The 22,198-nt window shown below is 40.3% G+C and overlaps 1 protein-coding gene across 5 annotated transcripts in view; it reads left to right on the top strand.

Annotated features, from left to right (window-relative positions):
* The window catches only part of LOC123746806 (sodium-dependent neutral amino acid transporter B(0)AT3), a 182,255-nt gene that overhangs the window by 145,899 nt on the left and 14,158 nt on the right, over window positions 1-22,198 (top strand). For 4 of the 5 annotated variants that reach the window (XR_011226068.1, XM_045728566.2, XM_045728564.2 and 1 more), the window contains exons 7-9: window positions 1,307-1,508; window positions 2,842-3,164; window positions 3,873-4,073. Coding sequence is in view for 4 of the 5 variants with exons in the window: in XM_045728566.2 (XP_045584522.1) it covers window positions 1,307-1,508; window positions 2,842-3,164; window positions 3,873-4,073 (726 nt within the window). In the remaining variant the exon portion in view is untranslated. Of the gene's footprint in view, window positions 1-1,306; window positions 1,509-2,841; window positions 3,165-3,872; window positions 4,074-8,476; window positions 8,584-22,198 lie in introns of all 5 variants that reach the window. The other variant, XM_045728565.2, reaches the window with a different exon arrangement.

Raw genomic sequence — 22,198 nt, 5'->3', positions numbered from 1 at the left:
CGGTCTATGAGTAGTGTGTTTTGCGTTAGCCCAGTGACCCTGAAACCAAATGTACAATAACGTCATCCCTAGTCTATTTGAAATTGACTATTTACTTCCAATCTATGTTAACCAGAACATCAACTGTTGCTATTAGATGAACTTCAGTAGGTCTATTCCCAATTAATATCCCCTATTTTCTACATTTATACACATCAATAATGTAACAACATTAATATTCAGAAGGTCCTATTTATTCCTCTTACTTATCTAGATGCTTTATATTTAATGTCCGGCCAAGGATCGTTTATTGAGTACAGTATAGGCATGAATGAAATCCATTTCGTATGAAACAAGGGGGAGCAACACAGAGCATGAACTAACATGTATCTCAGCGTTTACCCCTGTTACCAAACCAGTATTTACCCAGGTTTTTTTTCCCAAATCTAAAACTTATACAATTTATACCCTTGTTTCATGTTGAAACTTTTAATAGGCTATTAATATCCCCTTTGACATGTCCATTCTCTCATGCCTCTATCATGTCACCCCTATTTCTTCACCTTTCAAGAGAATGTAATTTAAGCTTTGCCAATCTTTCTTCAAGGATTGCTTATCGAGCATAGGGTGAATATACACTGCTTGTGACAGGATAAAGCTACTCTTCTCCTGGAGCCAAGTTGATAAATCCTGAAGAAAAGTCATCTCCTACTTTGCGAGGTGTGAATGTGTGGATGAATGAGGGAAGGCGAGCCACCACTGTTGGTGTTCAATCTATCATTTTTGTATTTGTTACCTAGTGTTGATTCCTAGGAATCACCAGTCTGGCTAGAGTTAAATTTCATATGGCATCTGCAGTGGACAAAATTTTGCTAGCCAAGATAACGTGTTGCTCTGACAGGTCATTAGTTCATGTGGTAATACCCAGTCAGCTGCGTTGTCTGATCATTAGGACCACACAGTGAGGGTCATTTGTGACCCAAGTGTTCAGACTTGTCATGTAATTATTTATTTCACACTAAATGGAGTCTTTGTAACTCATTTGGTACTAAGTATTTAATTACTGTCTCAGGGTTGGCTGAGGGTAATCTCTACATATTAAGTATGTGGTCAGTGGACCAGTTATATAATTGTGATTACATTGTGTATATTATTGTCAGTTGTTATTGTGCATTCTCTTTCAGTGATTATTGTTGTATCATTGGTGTGTACCTTGATCTGTTACAATTCTGTGTTAAGATATTATTGCTGTTTTTTTTTTTAATGAAATCTAATTCTAGATATAGACATACTATCAGGAATTCTAAATATAGTCTTCTCACTACAGGCTGCAGAGGGCACAGGACTTGCCTTCATCGTGTTTACACAAGCTATTGTAGAATTACCAGGGAGCAATTTCTGGTCAGTTTGCTTCTTCATGATGTTATTAGCACTTGGTCTTGGCTCTCAGTTTGGTACTATGGAAGGAGTCATCACAAATATGTTCGACATGAAGGTCTTTGCCAGAGTTCGGAAAGAAATTTTGACAGGTATGTTCATGAAAGCTTAATATTTTGTCATAGAGGTACAATAGTATTTAGAAAATTGTCATGCTTCGAATTTATTTTTATCACTGGTAGATCATGTGTCCTTTTCCCTTATTGTCATTATTGTACTTATAGAAATACAAAATTATTCTGCAGTTGTTGTGTTATTCTTGTTTGTTCTCTTTTTAAATTTAGGTCTGTAAATAATGCATAAATTCATGCATAAATGTTGTCAGACATTATGTAAACATTTCATATTTTATCAAACTTCACTTTTTAATTCTTAATAAATTCCCTATTGGAATTTAAATTTTACATTACACTTTTAATTTCTAATTATATAATGCGTATTTTCTACCTTAAGTTATTATCTAAAGAATCTAATACATTAATTCATTTAGAAACATGATAGAGCCATTTCAATTTATTCACAGGCTTGTTTTATGTAGACACTTTCTCCATAACATGTTAAGGTGGGAAATCTGAAACGAGTACACACATTTCGGTGTCGCTGCACGCTCGCCCGTCAGGAGCAGAAGTCAGAGTCTGCAGTGTGTCCGCACCGTGCGCGATAGTGCTAATCATTCCTTGTCCTTAGAAACCTTTAACCCTTGGAGGTGTAAATCATATACCTGTATATATGAACAAATGAACATAAATCATGTCTATATGATTTTGGTCTAACTGCCTGGATGGTGCATATCATATACTGTATATATGATTTAGAGATTAGAAATATTTAAAATAGTCATGCACATACACAGGGCTCACATGTGCTTCCTCAGGCCACCAGTATCCATACACCATCTTGAAGAACAATCTAGACTCCCTCACTTTCCTTCTAGAGCCTTAATAAAAACAAATGAGGACCATTTATGACAACATTTCCATCCAGTGTCTGAATATTTAAGGCAGCCATAGAGGGGACAATAATCTTTTTTTTCAACATTAAATGAGTGATTACATGCATATATATTATCCTTGATATATTCCTTCATTTATATCAGATTAGACAATGCTTTTATGCATTTCAGTTACAGATGTAACCTATTATTAGTTTATTTATACAAGTATTAAGGCATTTGACATAAATTATAGCTATGATTTATACAATAATTTGTATTTGCTCCTTATTTGTAATTTTGCAGCTATAACTTAAATACTATGAGCAAAAGTATTTCAAGGCATTCCCTTTCATTGTGCACAATTCATGTAAATGTAAGCACTTCTATCATTGTTATGTATAAGTTCTAAGAATTATCTCAGACTTATAGAGTGCAAATTCTGGAATTATAGATATGAACTGTGTAATGTTTTTAAATTTTCCTCTCCTCAGGTTGTGTGTGCTTGTCCAGCTTGCTGTTTGGCTTGATTTTCTGCACAGGTGCTGGTGAATATTGGGTTGGCATGTTTGACACCTTTGCTGGCTCCATGGGCTTGATCACCATTGCCTTCTTTGAGACTATAGTCATCTCTTATGTGTATGGACACAAGAAGTTTTCTGATGACATTGAGAGGATGATTGGTGAACGACCTGGGATCTACTGGCAAGCAACATGGAGGGTCATCTCTCCTCTCACCATATTCTCAATCGTTGTCGCCTCTGTCTATTACAGAATCACTCATCCCCCTGATTACCCTGCCTGGAAAATGGAAGAAGTAAGATAATACATACACTCATTGAACTATAGTAGTAGACGATATTTTTGTGACAAATTTTGCATAATTTGACTCCACGTGTGATAGAATGAGGGAATCTGATGTGGCACAAGCATGAAAAACTAAAAGTTAGAGAAATAGATCATTTGAAATGCATTTGTAGTGCAAAAGTTGAAATAATATTCAGGAGAGTTTGGTAAGGTGTTTTGGTAAAGAAAGTGTACTCCAGTGAATCATAAGAGGAGAGTAAAATGGGCAGACCTGGTGCTTACATACCAATGCTTACCTATAGGGACTTACCTCCTAGCCATCTCTAGATGGTAGATAGGAGATAGAATAGTCCTAGATGATGGAGCCAGAGTGCATGGGGGGGGGGGAGGATTGTGGAAATCTTGTTCCAGCTTCAGTAGAAGCCTCAGGAAATCCTAGTAGGTTCAGTAGAACTCCAGGTTGCAATCCTTATGCCATGTCGTGGTCTAGTCGCTAGAAGCATGTACGTGGTGATAAGATAATTGTTACGCATGTTACTATGGTATGCACATGCAGCAAAACACCTTTCATATTAATGGCTTCATTTGATATGCAACCTTAGTACCTACAAATTAACCACTGTGTAATATATAGTGTATATTTTATTTATTATTTTTATTATTACTATTATTATTATTATTATTATTATTATTATTAATCTTGTTGTGTTATCCACAGGGCTTTGCTATTAAGGAGCCATATCCAGGCTGGGCAATGTTTGTATGCATGTTGCTGCTTTTGGGTGGCTTCCTTCCCATCCCCATTGTTTACTTCATGAGACGTTGTCAGTGCATACGCTTCGACACCGACATTCACCAGGCCTCGATCAAGAGAGTCGAGACTACAATTTCCACTCAAGGCATGATCAAGGGCGAAGAGGTAAGCTGATCAAATATTGCATATATACTGTGTTGATTGTATTGGAGGGATTTAAAAAATAATCATTGGTTCATATTACTTGTTGTGATGTGTGTACATAAGGTTTTGTATTATTATTTTAGCCTGAATATTAACCAAGCAAGGTTTGCACAGATAAGCAGCGTGCAACCTAATTATTATTTCACCTTTTTATGTAACTTTTTCAGTTAAAGCTGCATTTGTACAATCAGTATAGTTGTGCTGACCAAATGCAACAACATGATAACTGAGGAACTTTCTGAATCAAGGTTTTAGAAACTATTTTCTATAATAGCAGACAGTTTACAGAATGACTACAGGGATTTAATTCAGCGTCAGAAACAACTTGCAGAAACCCTTACCAAAATTGTAATTCTTGAGAATTTGATGATACAGCGAACAGACCTTTTCATTACAATTTAAATTTTTTTTATCACAAATCATAAAACTCTTTAAAGGTTTAAATACCTTTACTTCAAGAGGTTTGGATCAAATTATGTCCGGACAGATGGCGAGTGTGCTGGAAATACAGAAATTTTGTAACATACAATTTTGGAATTGTAAATTACTCTCTTGGCAGAATTATTTTTCTTGACAAAAGTATTTATTTTGTGTATAAATGACAAAACTAATTTTGAGAGAATGTGTTCAAATGAAAGAATGCTAACAGTTGACATTGATATGTGGAATGTATGACAGATAATATATTGTGGCACTATTAGCACTATTATTATATAGTGATGATGAATTACAACATCACTGTGAAGAGGGAGACTAAACTCTAACTAAACTAAACTCTTCATAGAGTTTGGGTTGATATTTTCTGTTCTACTCGAAGTGAAAGTGGTAAAGCAATACAGCAGAAGAAGGTAATCAGTCTGTCAAAAGTAAATTGTTGATGCTGTGTGCAAATGATAAAAGCAGAGGTAAGATGAACCAACAAAATGGCTAGGATGGCTGCTCATGGAGAAGGCAAAGAAGTGTCATATAATATGTGTAAATGAGCAGTGTTTGCATAGTGATGGCTGGCTAAGCCCCTTCAAATGGTACCATGGCATTGAGTATGTAAAAGTATGCAGAGAGAGAGGGAGTCAGCTGATGGAACTTTAGCATCTCAGCCTAATTCTTTTGTAGAAGTATCTTTAGCTTGTATACAGCCCACAGGCCCTGTAGTTCAAATGAAGGGAAACCATACCCAGACAGTTCTTTAAATGTTGGGACTGTTTAATCTGGAAGGTCTACACAAACCTCCATCCCTATTAAAGCTATAACTGCCTGTAAGAGACCATTCTGGATTAGAAAGTTTCCCCCTCCCATTCAAGGGGCTATACAGAGGTCTAGTCTCCTAATACTTCTGAGGGCATCCTCTCTCAGACGGATTAGGAAGAGGTACCATCATGTACCGGCTATTACGCCTCCCTCCCCCCCCAAATGGGGGATGTGGGAGAGGGTGAGTGGTAGGGGCATTCTAGCCGGCGGTAGATCACTAAATTTTTGGTGGTGGTTTTCATTGTTGGGGGAGTTCTTTTGGCAGTTTTGAGGCTGTGGTCTCGTTTTTAAACCATGCAGTACAGTAGTTTGATTTAGTTTGCCTATCTTTCTGGGTGCTTTCTTGGTAGTGGCAAGTATGATCAAACTTTAAATGTGAAGTTTTCATAGGCCATTGCTCCCTACACCTCTCTGAGGGGGCCAGGTTCTGGCTCATGGTACCCAGTAGGCTAATAAGAACTCTGTAACTGATGGCTCCTGATAGTATGGCACTGAGCAGTATATGATAGCTTCAAGGAGCCTCTGGGGCTCGCCCAGAAATTGGCATTTTATTACATTCATTGCTGGGTTTTTATAAGAAAATTTATGTATGTCTAGTCTTGGATAATTGTGCCAATTTCCAGCCTGCCTCCTCTGCTACCTTTTTCTGAGGTAGTTAAGTGGCCTATGCATCCAGTTTTTGTTTGCATCCAGTTTTTGTTTGCATCCAGCTTTTGGTTTCTCAGTCTCCTAACCTTCCCTGTTTAATTGGACTCTAAAATGTCCTCGGCTGTAGGACCTGTAAGCACCAGGGGATAAAAATTGGAGGTTCAGGAGTTGACTTGTGACCTGCAGTGACCGTTGCATGTGCCTGACCATGCGACTAGCATAACCTTGCCTAATAAAACAACTAAGTGGAATATCTTTGAAATTAGTCTTTTGTTTTTAAGGTAGCTAAATACTGTAAAGTACAGTATTGTGTACATGGATGACAGAGTGGTGTAGGAGGACATGTATGGAAGATAATGTATGAATGAGAATTGCAGCTTTGTATACGTATTGAAATATTTCAGAAGTTGTGTCTTTCAATCTTCCATGCATTGTTCATTCTGAGAACTAGCCCTTTGAAGATTTTTTGCTGGATTACCTCTTCAGTAGCTCCACACTGACGATTACTGGTCAGACTAGTCACTGCCAAATACCATGAGTCTCATTGCCTACTGCAATTGCAAGTACAAGGGTCCTTGCACTTTCCCCCGTTACACCTACATGGTGGGAAGCACATGAGGCTCAGTACTAATACAGTACTGTACAGTACACTCTAAGGAACAAATCTGCCTCATCTGGCAGTTGTCAAGGGCAATGCCCTTGCTATTCAAGGAGACTAAAAGGTAGGTAGTTTTGTAGGTAGGTAGGTCAAGGTAGTTTTGGTCACTACCAAAAACAAGTGTTTAGTATTTCCTAAGGCTTTTAGTTCTGCATAGTGGTTATATGCTATTGTACACTTATTACCATCTGCCTCAGCTTCTTTCAGGGCTCTATTCCCTGGCACTGTTGGCAAAGATTATTTATTCTCCACCAGGTGTTGACTCTCTTCTAATCAACCCTTGGCCTGGCATTGCTTTTAAGCCCTGTTGCCATGTGAGGCTTCTTACTGAAGCAAGTTGAGAGGGAGGTGTAGTATTTAGTATTTTTACTTGCTTTAGCATGTTACTACTGTTACCAACACTCAAGGCATAGGGTTCAGTGCTGTACCACCAGGTGTCATGTGAGGAGGCTGTCTTTTGTCGACATTCCTCCCATGGCTGGTGGTTCGTCCCGTTGTATCATTCAGGTAGATTCATTCTGCTGTCCTGTATGTCAGAAACATTTGTGTTCCTGTGGAGACTGCTCTTCTTTGGATATGTAATGCTGAGCTCAGTTTAGCCATGTGAGAATGATAGGACTATGTACTGTCATTTAGGATTTGTACTTGAGAGATGTGTGAAATAACCATTTGTTGGTGTTTTGATAGATGTATATATATCTGGTCTCTTCTGGTGGTTTCTTTTCCCCCTCCTCACTCAAGTTGGGCAGATGGTCCAGCACCTGTCTTTACTTAACAGTGACTATAGGGGAGTGAAGTTGAAGCCATTAAAACCTGGCTCGCTAATTACATCTCAAGACGTTGAAGTTCATCATATCTTTTCTTAAAGTTGTGGGTAGAATTGGCTTTTGCAACTTCTTCCCTCAATGCACTCCATAATAATTTCTTTATATCACTACAACTTAATTGTGTATCCAGCTTTTATTGATGTCCTCTTGTTCTACCTCCTCTCAATTCAGGTAGGCTGCCTTTGCCCACATTGTCTATTCCCCTCAGTATCTTGTATGTATGTATGTTGCATGTTTATCAGGTAGGTTTGTTTATCTCGTTTCTCTGCTGGCTGGGTCAAGATCTTCATCCTTACCCAGTTTAGAACCTTGACTCAATTATTTTGTTAGCCACATTCCAGGGGCATTCTTTGGGAATTCATAGTCTCCTGTAGTTGTCCGTAGGAAGTAGGTGGTTGGCCTTGTGCTCGTGCTTTGGGGAGGTTTGTTTTAATTAAGTCTCTAAGGCAACCTCCCATGCTAGCTGTGCTTATTGGGTTTCCACAGGAATGTGCACTTGAGGTGTGCAGTTGCTCCCTTTTGTTATTTGGTTTTGGACAAGGGGTAATTACAAGAGCCCTTGTCATCATTTGGCAATGAGTTTCATGAGCACTTGACGTTAGTTAGTCTGATCAGTAATGGCAAGTGCTTAAACTCAGGGAAGCTATTGAGGGGTACCCTGACAGAGGCATTTGATTACATTTATGTAGGTTGTATCTCAAACATTTTAATTAAGTAACATTTGTGTTCTGTAAAATAAATATACTGCATTGTAATATGTAGAGACAAATTCAGAGATATAAATAGTGAATTTTTGTTTTGTTTTGTTTTGTTTTGTTTTACGAATTAACTCATAAATTATTATATATAAAACAAATTAAAATAAAATCTTGCCTAAATACTCTCTTACTGCAAGTAACTTGGTAAAATGTAGATTACATCAAGCCTACTGGCCATACCTTATATTAGCAGTTTGTACAGTATGTACCAACTCTCTCTTACAGCCAATGCCTCGAATCGACACTTCTGATAGCGAGTGGACACGTCTCTTCATTGATAGGGTAGATTCATCCAACAGCCTTGATGATAACCTCTAATGAAAGAGGTTGAGGTGTGTAGGGAAAACTGTAGATGATAACACCATAGCACATTTTTGTATGATAATAATGAGTACATATTTTTTTTTCATAAAACTATTAGTGAAGTACTAAGCTTACATAAATATCTGCCAATTAGTAATATAATAATCAACTCATTATTTACAAAATTATATGAAGTTTATTTTGTTAAAACACTCCTTGCTGAGAATCTTTTGATGATTGGCCATTTAATGTAGCTTGGCTCCTCACATCAAGTCAAGCCCTCGAGTGTTTGCTTAAAGTTTTCTAATCCTAGAAAAGTTTGTGCCAATTATATCTTTAAAAATACAAGTCGTTTAAGACCACTTACGAGTTTTTCTAATGCTCAATAACCCATCTGCATATATTTTGGGTGGGCCACCCTCAGTAGCTTCTTTGACCTTATGTGCTGGTATAACCATGTTTTGGAATTTGACCAGACCTCTGAGACACACACTAACCTACCAGGAGCCGGAACCAAACTCTGGCATTCTACGAGGCAAGGGAGCTTGTGGAAAGACATCTACTCAAAACCAAGAAAGACCTATCAGAAAAGTTGGGCAAAGCAAAATGACTGATGTAAATAAAGCAAATGATCATTGCCATGCGCAAGCAGCCTGAACCTTAATGCTTCCGATTGTAGGTCAAATCACCTGAGGTCCCAGTCAGTTGCCCACATCACTCCCTCACCTGGTGTCAGAATTCACAACTCTGCAGTGAACCTTTATCTCTGGAACATTGGTCCTGCATGGGACTATTGCTTTCTTTTTTATGGATTTATGTTTCAGAGTTGTATTTTGTACTACAGTACGTACCTTGTATGTTCCCTGACTTATATCTCACTCCAGCGGCGAACCAGGACTTTCTCTTCTGGTGGCTTGCTTGCATTTTCCTTTCTCCACCAGAGATATTGTCACTGACGGGTTGTTCCTCCTCCTCTATGAATCGGCTCATCCTGAATCACCTTGCACCTGGATAATGTGTGGTAATTGCTCTCCACTGGAAGACCTGTTGATGGCAAGTTGACGTAGTTAGCTTTGGGCTTGTGTGTATATTGCACCTGGTCCTGATTCATGTGTGTTTTAGTGTCTTGTATTTTTCCAGATTTGTGCTTGGGCATGTTAAGCAGTTCTTATATATAGCTAAATACGGGTTAGGGGTATGAGCTGCCAACAAGAGTTTCCTAGTGCCTGGCAAACCTGTTCATTTACCTAACAGTCAAGGCAGTTTGTGTCCACAAAGAGATCTATTTACTTCATCTTTGCTAACAGTTGGCTCCTGACAAATTTTACAACCCATTCAGTACTGGATATCACTGCTTGCAGATTTCTTGCATTGTTGAATGCCAGTGACTATTTCTATTACCTTCATCATTTTGCCTATAGGGTACAAGAATCCTTTCACCCTTAGGTGTGTGTGCCATTTGTTGGCACTGAACCTCTCAGGATACAGACTTGTTGCAAGACTGGCCTTTACGCTATGAGCTGTTTCATACCCTGGTTACCACATGTGGTGATGTGAAGTTTCAACAAATGTTCTCTGCAACTCTTGTTTACCTTCAAGCTGCCAGCACATCTGGCTGTCATTTTATTCATCCTTCCGACTTCTCGTTGGTTTGGGCACGCATCATGTTGCAAGAGTTTGTGGTAGTCTGGATGACGTTTTAGTACATTTGTCTCCCATAGGGCACTACTATTGACTTTTTGAGACTTGATCCCCAAGCACCTTTTTCTTCGTAGAGAGAGCCAGATACCTGTTCTTGCACCTAGGAGGTTAGTGTGGGTCTTAAAGCATGAAAGATCTGGTAAGAAACTGAGGACTTGCCAGAAAAGGGTGTTTCATTATGTTAAACACTTAATTTTTTAAGTAACTTTTACTGAGCTGTCATATTTAATTGCTTTCTTAAGCAAGATCTCCCACCTTTTATATATTTTGGTGGGATCATGGACAGTTAGGCAAGACAGCATACTAGCATTAGTGCCATTGGGAATTTTCAAACATTCTTGCAGGTTTATATTGATGCTAAAGATTCATTGAAGAATATTCAAGTCAACCAAGGGTATTAGACAGAGGTGAATACATAATCATTTAAAGTCATTCCAGGCTTTCCTTTGAGATTGCTGGGATTGGCAGTGAGAGCTCTTAACAATTAAAAGATGTGTTTGGTCACTTGCACCAACTACCATCAGGTGGCAGCACTGTGCTTATCTTTAGGTTCCCTGAAGGTGCCATACACATTTCCTGACAGTTATCCCATATGCAGTTAGCAAGCTGGAACCAGATTTGTTTTATATTTCAGGCCAATAAGGAAAATATATACAGTACGTGAATTGGAACTTGCAAAGATACACGTTAATGAAAAGTAATCAAGTACTGTACTGTACACTGACAAAAGTTATTGTTTTCTTTTGTCATGGGGTGTCTTGAAAAACAAATGATGGCAACAAATTGGTGGCCATAGTGAGCTGGTGAACTGGGTATGGTACTGGAATCAGCACCGATTCTGATTTATGTGAGAAGAGCAGATTGACTGTTAAGCATTTGCTGCTAATAGTGCTGTACATGCAGATTTATTTACTAGTACAGGGACACCTTATTATCCCACTCAATGGTGACAAGGCAAGTTGACCTTTACTGCAAAGGCACAGTAAGTAAACCATAATATTTTTGTACAGACTGTGTTTTTGTTGTATATAAACAATTTGTTTGATGGCATTTTGTGTGTTACAATATTAAGAAATACATATATTATTTCTAAAGAAAAAGGCAGTACTGTACAGTAATTAAAGAAAAGCTGGATAAAACACAATTTTTTCATGGATGAATTAAAAGTGCAGTGCAGTGTTCTGTACTATGTATTGTGTAGTATAAAATGCTTTTTGTGTCAGTGAGCTCATACCACATCTTTCATGGTGCTTTGGAAATCAATCCTGGTATGTAGAGGCCTGCCGTTCTATTCACATTGTAAATTCAGTTATCTTGTTTTGTGTGTGGACAGATCATTTACTGTACCCATCAGGTCACACTTGGCAGATTGGTGGTTGGGATTTGTTTTGATTTATTTTAGGTGTCACATGAATCTCAAATTTTTTGTCAGGTGTCCCTATAGAGTTACGTACAGTATATAATTGATTCCCATGCTTGTATGCTTTGCCACCTGGGCCTCTTTTTGTATAATACTTTGGTCACAGGCAGAGGACTTGGTGATCTGTCCAAGGTTTTGTAAATCTTGGTTTATAATTTAGTGCGTGGTGAGTGGGAAAAGACACCTTGGGAGACTTAGAAAACTGCTATAAGCAGTACTTTGTGTTAGGTCTTAAGAGTATTTACTTTGTAACTGATGTTTGGAAAATTATAATTACGTTATCTGCCTGGGTAATATGACATGTTAATTCTTATTAGACCTGCTTTCTTGGCATTATGGTGAATCTCTCTGGAACCATGCAGTTCTTCCAGGAAATTATAGATCTTTGAGTTAGGATAAGGGGCTCTAGTCAAGGTTCTGTTCCTGTTGTTTCAACTAAGTCGGCTTTGACTCGTATGTCATCTACTAAGAGTTTAGCTTCCTCATACAGACGATGAGTCACAATAACATAGCTGAAGATATGATGACCATACTACACATCAGAAGATGGAGAAATGATGATGTTTTGATCCATCATGGACCATTATCAAGTATTATCACACATCACTTGATAATCGTCCAGGATGGACCGAAACGTCGTCATTTCTTGATCTTATGATGTGTGGTTTGGTCATCATGGTCAATTGTCCTCTAGTAGCTGCATGTAAGGCTTCATTCCAATCTCACGGAGGCACTACTCTAGTGGGTGTGAGGTTGAAGATTTGGAGTACTGAATTTATCTGAATTTACCCAAAGGCCACTATATATAGTGGCCTCGACAAGGATAGGAAGCCAGCAGCTTATCAGTGGTTTCCCCCACTATTCCTGAGGTTTTGTCAGCAGAATTTGTGTCTGGTGAATTGGCTTGGCAATCTGGCTGGAAATTCTGGCAGCTGTTCTGTTAGCAGGTGTTCAAGTGGAAGAAAGTTTCCCTTATATTTGCATTGTTCTTTAGGGAAAGAACAATGCAATACAATGCAATGCAAATTCTTTAGGGAAAGAATTTAGGTTTTCTGATTATGGCTCTCTGTGCACCTCTGTGTGAGGCAATGATTTTTCTTCTGCAGTAGCAGTGGCTGTAGCTATGCAGGTGTTTGCTCCAGTTCTGTGAGATTCAGAGGTGGACTCCTGTGTTGAACACCTTGCATGCAGGCATGGTTTAGAGAAAACTTGAAACTTAGCTTGAAACTTCTCTTTCTATTTTCAGCTTTTTTTCCTCTGCCTTTTGTGTTCTGGTACTGATGGAGGTTTGTCTTTATTCTAGCTATGATCTAGTGTGTTACAGATGATAACAGGTGTGACTAATTCGTCTCATGGATTGGGAAATAGTGGTTCAGCCTGCTTGGGGTTGAGGTTCTGGATTGCAGGTTTCTTTCCTGGGACCTAGGTGCAGGCCTTGAAGAAGTCTGCAAGCTACGTAGCTTCATTTTCTATCATGTTCTGCTTGGAATTCAGACTTCGGATATTTTGGCCAATTTTCTGAATGTTTACAAAAATGCTTCCACCCTTAATATTCTCCACATGGGCTGCTAGTATGTGACTTAAGTTGGACATTCATCACACCAAACCTGTTTGTTTGTTTGTGACAGCTCATTAGTTGTGTTGCCTTTCAGTTTTTATTGTTGGGCAATGTTTATTTCCACCTTCTAACTTGAATCGGGCACCACTTTGCATCACAGGTATATTAGCCTGTTGCTTTTGTTAGTTTAATTTCTGTTCTTTTAATACATTAGAGAGCAATGGAATGTGATAGCTCAGAAATACAGCTTTGAGGGAATATATAATGTAAGTTTCTGAATAGAACTATTGCCTTATTTTCTTGCATGTCGAGTTAAATACAGTAGAACCTCGAGTGACGATCGCCTCAAATGGCAAGCATTTTGGGTAACGATCGCCCAGGTCGCTGACAATTCTGCTCGGATGGCGACCGCTCGTTCGAATGACGACAAGATCACATGGTGGAGTCGCGCTGCTTCTCGCACATTCTCAGACGCCTCCGACGATGCAAATATATTAATTTTTTTTTTTTTTAAAGATGCTAATGATGCTGGGATATAAAGGGGTGACTGCCGAGATATTGCAATGCAATGACTCTTTTATAGAAAAAATAAATAAAATTTTTTGAAATACAACAAATGTCAAAAAGGTTCATTCGGAGTTCAGCAGGTAGGCTGCTCCATGTTTCTTAAAAAAAAAATGAAAAAAAAAAATAGAAAAACAGAACAAATGTCAAAAAGGTAAAAAACAGTTGAAACAATTTGAAAAAATGGACAAATGCCATAAAGGTTCATTCAGTGTTTGTCAGGTAGGCTGCTCTATTATTGAGATGTAAATGAAAAATACAAAACAAATGGAACACATTTGAAACAAAGAAAGATTGTCATAATGGAGCAGCCTACCCAACAAACACTGAACGAACCTTTATGGCATTTGTCCGTTTTTCAAATTGTTTCAACTTTTTTTTTTTTTATTTATTTAAGAAACATGGAGCAGCCTACCTGCTGAACACCAAAAGAACCTTTTCGCTATAAGACAATTGAAAAAATAATGAACAAATTTGAAGAAAGAAAAATGTCATAAAGGTATGTTCGGTGTATGTAAGAAAGGCTGCTCCATTATTTAAAACATCGAATATCATATTGATGTTTTTCGGTGGTAGAACGGATTAATTTGATTTCCATTATTGTCAATGGGGACATTCGTTTCGTATGACGTCCGTTTCACATGACGATCACGGCGCTGGAACAGATTAAATTCATTATTCGAGGTTCCACTGTATTAGTATCAGATAGTATGGAAAGTAAATATAGAAGAGGGCATGGGTGCTGCCACCTGGTGGTGGTCAGTGAAGTTAGCTAGGGGGACCAGCTAGTAGTTAGTGAGAGACTCGTTGGCAGTCCTGATATTAACAAAAGATTTATAAGGGTTTTTAGTGAAGGAATGATAGTGGTGTGTATCCAAATTATGGGGGGGGGAGCATTCCCATTTGAGTTGGCCAAATTTTTACCTGGAGGGTCTGGTTTTTCTTCACCAGAAATCTTAGTAACCTGAATTTTTATTCAAGTTGAGCTGTCAAAAACTTGAACTCAAGTTTATTCAGAGTACCCAAAAATTTGGGCTACCAAAATTCAATTACTGAGCTATTACAGTATACACTTTGTAAGAATATTTTGAACCAAAATTCTCATGTTAATAGGCATTCTATTACTACCATCTTTTATATTTTTTGGATAACATAGTGCTAATACAGTATGGCCAAAGATGTGTAAATTGGCAGCAATGTGTAAGCAATAACTGGCAAATGCTATTAACAAAATGCCTGCACAGTTTTAGTGATACTGTACACTCTTCCACTCGACTACTTAATTTAAATTTGCACACAGTAATAAACACTTCAGTATTTTGCTTTGAGGTGGATAGCGCTGATAAGTTTACTTGGATGAGTTAGCTAAGGATATTTCCGTTACTTTTGCTGGGTGGTATTGAGACTTCCTTGTTAATGGAGATGAACTGGATATTTCTGTATATGGATAACCTGGTAATTCAGATTACATGTATGGCGGATCTCAATAATAGGGATTCCTGTCTAGTACTGTATATGAATTGACCTGTTGGTCATTTTGTGCTGGATTATGTATTCTTTGGTAATTCAATTCCCTAACATCAATAAGACTGCAGGATGTTGGAAATTTCCCTGTAGTACCAATGCTAATACTGTATATATAAACCTCTTTGTGATCTTTCCAAAGATAAAATGTTATCTTATTTATGGGAGGAACCAAGTGATTCTGCTCAGAACGTTTTTTTTTTTTCATATTTACTGAATACAGCACAGTACCTTGTTTTTACCATTTTTTTTTTTTTTCAATAAGTTATTTTTCTAGAGATATCTTATGTGAATTAATTTTAAAGTAATACAGTAACTAATATTTGTGTGTGTGTGCAATTACCGTGTGTGCGTGTATGTGTGCATGTGTAATTACTTACTAGTGATTAACTTTTTGTGGCTACTGGAGTAGATTTATGCTTGATGGGGTTCCATATTTGTATAATCTATCCTAAATGCTTATAAAGGTTTCCAGGGTTTTTAACAAATACACTGTATTGATGGCTTCTGGAACCCCATTCCGACTTGTCTACCACTCTAGTTGTAAAGAACTTGCTATACTATGTTGTCTTTACCATTTTTATCGGCAATTTAAAGTTATGGCCACTTACTGGCAGCTTCACAATCTTCTCTGTGTATTTTTCATATCCTTTTATAACATGGTATGTGATTGTTATACAGGCATCTGTTTTTTGGCCACCCCTTCAGTACCATCCCTGAATTTAAGCTCTGGTCATAAGTGTACCTCCTGTTTGTGCTGGGTATCATAACATTCATTCCCTGTTCTGTGTGTGGTGCAGCTGGACTGACACTGCCATTTGTTTTTATCACTGGGGCAGCCAGGATTATTGATACTTGTGGCGAGGTTTGGACACAGCTTCAGTATCCCAGATTCTTTTTAGCATGTATGTGAGGATTTTCCTTCTTCAAATAGCATGATGCTATTTTTTGCTCTTTTTGCATATTTAGTTCCTTATTTTGCCCTCTCATCTTTCTTATGCTTTAGTAGTCTGGAACTTTGCCTTTGGCTTGGATGGTTTCCAATACATGGCCTGGTCCAATACATCTGTCTGGTATTGTTTCCAATACATCTGTCTGGTTTGGTCTTCCCTCCCTTATGCTATTCCCTTCAGTTTTTGGCATTCTGGATGATGCACTGATGGTGGTCAACCAGGAATGGGGCGCTGTGGTCTTTTTGTTTCCCGATGGTCTGTCATTTGCCATTTTTACATTATGTTGGCTCCTGGTAGGGTGCTTTCACCCAGTTCATGTATTTTGTGAGGTGGTTATTTTTTCCTATTGGGGAGTCCTCTTTTGAGGGCATCTTGGGTTGACTGCACAGTGGTACCTATCATTTCTCAGAGTCTGTGCATCACCTCTCTTCACCCATTCACACTTGCTCATTGCACCTTTTGCAGGTCATGATGTGGTGGAAACTTTCCATTCCTCTCAATACTGCTGAGTTTTCCTGGTTGGTAGGCTAATTCCTTTACTTGATATAGGTATGGGTCCTTGAGTTTTCCCCACATTTAGTCTTGTGGCGTATTTTCTTGTGCAGTATTTTCTTCTGGCATTGTGGATTCAAGGTTGATTCTCCCTTCTCCATGCTGGAGTGCCATGTTCTCAAAACTATGTTCATGTGCTGGGAAATTCTGCTGGGCCAACTTGCTTTCTCTCTCCTTGTCTTTTAGCTCCAATGTTTAGTTATACTGGTCTACCTCTTCTGAACCCTTCAACTGCCTTCTGTCTTGACAAAGAGTCCTTATGCTCAGTTTTGGTTCTAGCAATTGGTTTTCCATCTGCCTTTGCTTGCCTTTTGAATCAACGTGTAGCACTGGGCCTTTCCCAGATCTGGACTTGCAGTTCCTGTTTTGCTTGTAGTTTGCAGATTCCTGAGTCGTGTATTCCAGACTTCTGGTGCTCCAAGCAAGTTCTCTTCAACCCCTTTTTTGGTTCCGTTTCATTCTCGTTGGTGTGACTGCTTCCTCTTATAAGGTATCATTGCAAGCTGAGAGAAGATAGTGAAGGAGGTAGGCCAGTAGTAGAACATTGAATGTAATGAAATGCCCATTTCTGGGCTCAACCTCATTAGTTCTTTTGATGGTTGTGCTAGAGCTTGAAAGTGAAAACAGATGCATTTTCAATTGCTTCCTGGCAGCAGAAGGGGGGACATCATGGCTATTCTTTGTTAAATAGTTGTTAGTGAGGGGCAAGGGGAGTTTGCAAAAGCCCTTGATTTCAGTAGACAATGAGAGCCTTTTGGATATTTGGCATTGTTTATTCTGACCAATGTGGCCCTTTCTGTTGCCTTCAGGCTTTCATTACAGCTCATATTTCCTAATTCTTCAATCCATTTTCTTTTTATTTTACACGTTTTTATATATACTTATACATGTTTTTAATTTTTACTGTCTTGTTTATATATTTTTCTGGGAGGCCTCCCCCCTTGAGTTACCCACCTGGTGTTCTCCAAATACAGATATCACACCAGGCTCCTTGAAAACCTAATAGTACTGTACGTCTCTTTGTGGGACCCAACTAGTAATTATTGTTAGGATGAGAATTATGCTCATCATGTCCTATTTCCCCAATAATCTTTGTTCTATGCTGCTTTGAAACTACTAATGGTTTTGGCATCCACCACTTTCTCACTTTACTTGTTCCAACCTTCTACAACAGTTTGCTAAAGAAAACTTTCATGTTTTATTGGCACTTTTGTTTCCTTAGCTTGAATATATGGATTCTTGTTTTTTAAATTGCAGGTTTCAATTTTTTTTTTTTATTTTGTCGATTCCTGATACAATATTGTACATAGTGATTATATTGCCTCTATTCTTCTGTCTTCTAGCTCTGGCATATTAAACCTTTAGGCTCTTCTCATAGCTCTTGTTTTCAGTTCTGGAAGCCATTTAGTAGCCTGTCTTTTCTACCTTTCCAATTCATTTATGTAGTTTTTTGAGCTATGGACGCCATACAGCTGTGGCATATTTAACACTTTAACTGCGCCGCCTCCAAATATGACACCCCCCCAGTGTGCAGGAAATAAATTCTCATGAAAAAATTTTGTTTTTTTAAAACGTCAAAAACCCTTCCCTCAGTATGGGTATGTCAAAAAAATTCGAAATTGTACTTACTTTGGCTGCTATGGGGTCTGTAAGTTGGTGCGTGACATCATTATTCCCCGTTCGCCCGTGACGTACGCTCCTAGGGCCAGTAGGGTGCCTGTTGCCGCGAATATATTTTTTGTTCATTTTCTGGGGGGAGCCCTGTCGGCTCCCCGGAGGTTTACCATGCTGATATGCTAATGTCAGACTTTGGCATCAGTCATGTGTATGGAGTTCTAGGGCCTACCGGGGACCACGGCCAGAACCTGGCCCCCTTCAGAGAGGCAAGGGGAGCAATGGCATATAGAAACCCCTGTGTGGTTGGAAGCATTCTGTGTCTGCCATTGACCGGGTCAAGCATCCAGAAAGGTAAGCATTCTAGAACAAACCCCTATTCTGGTTAAAATTGCTACCTAAAGCCGAACTAGTGGATAGAACTTCCCCCCAACAGAAAACAAGCAAACTAGTATGACGTCACACGTCACCGTGCCGCTGTCTGCGCAGCTCCCCCCTCCCCGGGAGGGGGAAGGGGGAGCCCCAGACCTCCCACGCCGGCTATCCACCCATCAGTTCTTCGGCTAATGCTATAGGCACCGGTTGTGTGCTCCGGCTCCAGTAGTTGTTTCAGCACTGTACCTAGAGTGTGGTGTCTGTCTTCTAGGTGGTGCGTGAGCCGGGAGTGAGTCTCCAGTTCTCGGGCTGCATGCGCCTAGGGTTCCCTTCTCTAGGTGCCCTGTAAGTACTGCCCTTGGGGCTTGGGACCACCTTCCACAAGTTCCTTGGGTCCTGCCTCTGCTAGGCCGTTTTCTGGCCTCTGAGAGGGACTTGGTGATACAAGGAGAAGGGTTCTCTTTCGCTCCCTCTGCGTACGAATTGGATTTGGTGTCCACCCCTTCCCAAGTTTGGTTCCGAGATCCCGCGGGTTCTTCGGTTTTGACTTTCCGAAGGTTTCCAGATTCCCGAGTCTCTGCTTCTTAGGTGTGGGAAGCCTTGGTGGCTTACCTCCTGCGCGACCCGGATTATGCCTTCGTGAGGGATTCGCATTCCTTCGTGTATGGCTCTGCTAGTTCGTACTGGGTTTGTTATGAAGTTCTGGAGTGGTCCTGGTTGGCAGACTGTCCTCTTCTTTCATTGGAGGCTTGGCACACATTCTGTTGGTCCCGCGCGCTTGAGTGGCGAGAGACTCAGTTGGCGTTTCAGGTTTTCCTGGGGGGCGCCATTCGAGCATCTCGATGCTTGTTTGTTCGCCCATGCCCTTTTGGGCAATGTTGGTGTCGTGCAGCTTCTCGTGCAGGTTCCTTCCCTTTCGGCTGCCTTGGTGGCGGAGGATTTGCGTACTCGTGGCCTGCTTGCCTCGGCCCTGCGTTTCTTTTTCCTCCTTGAGTTGTCCTAGGACTGGCTTGAGTTGGATATGGGGGCTCTTGGGGCTGCTGCAGGGTCCAGTGCGCTGCCCTCCGCGGTGCGGGCGTCATCTGCTTTGTTGAAGCTCTTTGCCCCACTCCTGCGTGATGCGGTTTCGTGGTTCTATGCTTCTTGCCTTGCATGTCAGCAGGTGGTGCTGGCCTCTTCTTTTGAATCTGCTTGGGCCCTGCCTTTTTTGTTGTCTATTCCTTTTTGCCCATTGCTTTTTGCCGAGTTTGCTGTGGTGCAGTACCTGCAGGCGGCCTCGATTCAGTTGTCGGCCTATGTCTGAGTAGTTGTTGCTCCGGGGGGGCTCGGGGGGGGGGGCCTTCCTGGAAAGGTCGTGCCAGGGCTAGGGGTTCTTTTCGTCGTGGTTGGCCATTGGTGCCAGATTCGGGGCAGGCGCAGCCTCTGGTTCCGGCTGTTTCTCGTTGGCGCGAGGATCGCCTTGTTCGCCGCTTAGGTTCTTGCAAGGCTCGCCGGCCCCTTCACAGTTTGCCCCATTGACGTGGAGGGGGTAAGTCTAGCAAGCCTGCGGTTTATCCCCGTGCCCACGACATGCGTAAGTTTGCTGCTTTGGCTGCTGTCTTTGGCAACATGTCTTGGGTTGACATTCGGGCGCGGGGTTTTTGGAGGTCGAACAAGATCCTGGCTGCTCGGTACCTGGTGAATATTCCGGGACCAGGTAGGGTCTGTGTTGCCTTGGGTCAGCGGTTGCAGCCAGTTGTCTTGACTTCCTGTTGAGGAGTGAGGACGAACCGCCTCCCGGGTAAGTCCTCGTTTTTCCTTATCTTTGGGAAGTTAGCTCTGGGGAGCCAATGGGGCTTCCCCTAGAAAACTAGCGTTGAATGTAATTAATGAAATGCCATTTTCTTGGTGAGTCCTAGAGGCTCCCCGGCATCCCTCCCTCCCTCCGGTCGGCGGTGTTTTTTGCGTTTTTGGACATCCAGCCTTAGAACTGTAGGTTGGGTCGCCAGCAGGTGGGTCTCGGGCTCCCCCTTTCCCCTCCCGGGGAGGGGGGGGGGCTTGCGCAGACAGCGGCGCTGCGACGTGATGACGTCATGCTAGTTTGCTCATTTTTGTTTTGGAAGTTAGTTCTGTTCACCTGTTCGACTTTCGGTCGCAATACTTTTACTAGAATAGGGGGTTTGTTTTTGGGCGTCTACCTTTCTGGGTGCCTGTCCCGGTCGATGGCAGACATAGAATGCTCCCAACCACAGGGGGTCTCTATAGGCCATTGCTCCTTGTGCCTCCCTAGAGGGGGCCAGGTTCTGGCTCGTCATCCCCGGTAGGCAAGAACTCGATGCATTGACTGATGCCAGAAAGATATACATATCCATTCAGCCTGGATAGCTTCGGGGAGTATCCGGGACGCGCCCAGAAAATAGCGTTTCATTACATTCAGTGCTGGTTTTTTTCCATCTCCATCAAGTTCAAGCTCATTCCATATGATTAACACTTGTCATTGTATAATAGTTATTACCTTATTAATCTGTGGTTCATCTGTGTTTCCAACTTCCACCTGTGCCCCCTGCCCCCCCTCCTCCTTGTTCTGTTGTCCCTTGTTAAAACCAGCTCTATCAACATTGTCTGTTCTCATTATCTTGTATGTTGTTCCTTGTGGGACTGTGCTATTAATGCTCCTGGAGTCCTTGCTAGACCCCACTAGCCCTACTCCTCATGGAACCTTGTTAGTATTCTTATAGGAATTACTCTAGTACTGCGGGACTACTAGGATTGCTCCTTGTAGGATTTCACTAGCATTGCTCCTTGTAGGACTTCACTAGCATTGTTCTTTGTAGGGACCCGATAGTACTGATCCTTTTAGGTACCCACTAATATTACACATTGTGAGGCCTATAGTTTGAAAGTTTATCCTTATCTTGCTTTATGTGTATTGTATTGGCCCATTTTATTGTTAATCAGCCTATTTATCTTTCTGAAGGGATGCCCTTTAGAATAATGTAGAGTGGGTAACTTACATATTGTGTGCATTATGTATGCTCATCTAATTGCATTTACCAGTAACCATTAATTATGCTTGTGTGTTTGTATTTTTTGTGTGTAAGCATTTTGAGGAGTATTCCCTTCCTTCAGTATTTGAGATACTGTCAACTGAGTTTTGTTATAGCCTACATTGTTTTGTGTATCTCTTCTGGTCAGCAGAAATTACACATTATGAAGTTTTCATTAAGAAAGTTAATTATAATTTTATTTTACCTATCAAAATGCGTAACTACATAATGGTTCCATGTAGTTTAAAAAGAAAAATGTGTACTGCATGAATTAATAATTGAAAGTAAAGTTAGTTATAGTATAAATTTACAGTATTATAAAATTGTGTTACTTAACAAATATTTTATGCTATCTTT

Source organism: Procambarus clarkii, chromosome 93 (assembly GCF_040958095.1).
Source record: "Procambarus clarkii isolate CNS0578487 chromosome 93, FALCON_Pclarkii_2.0, whole genome shotgun sequence".
NCBI classification, from domain to species: Eukaryota; Metazoa; Arthropoda; class Malacostraca; order Decapoda; family Cambaridae; genus Procambarus; species Procambarus clarkii.
This window is presented reverse-complemented; position numbering and strand designations above follow the sequence as displayed.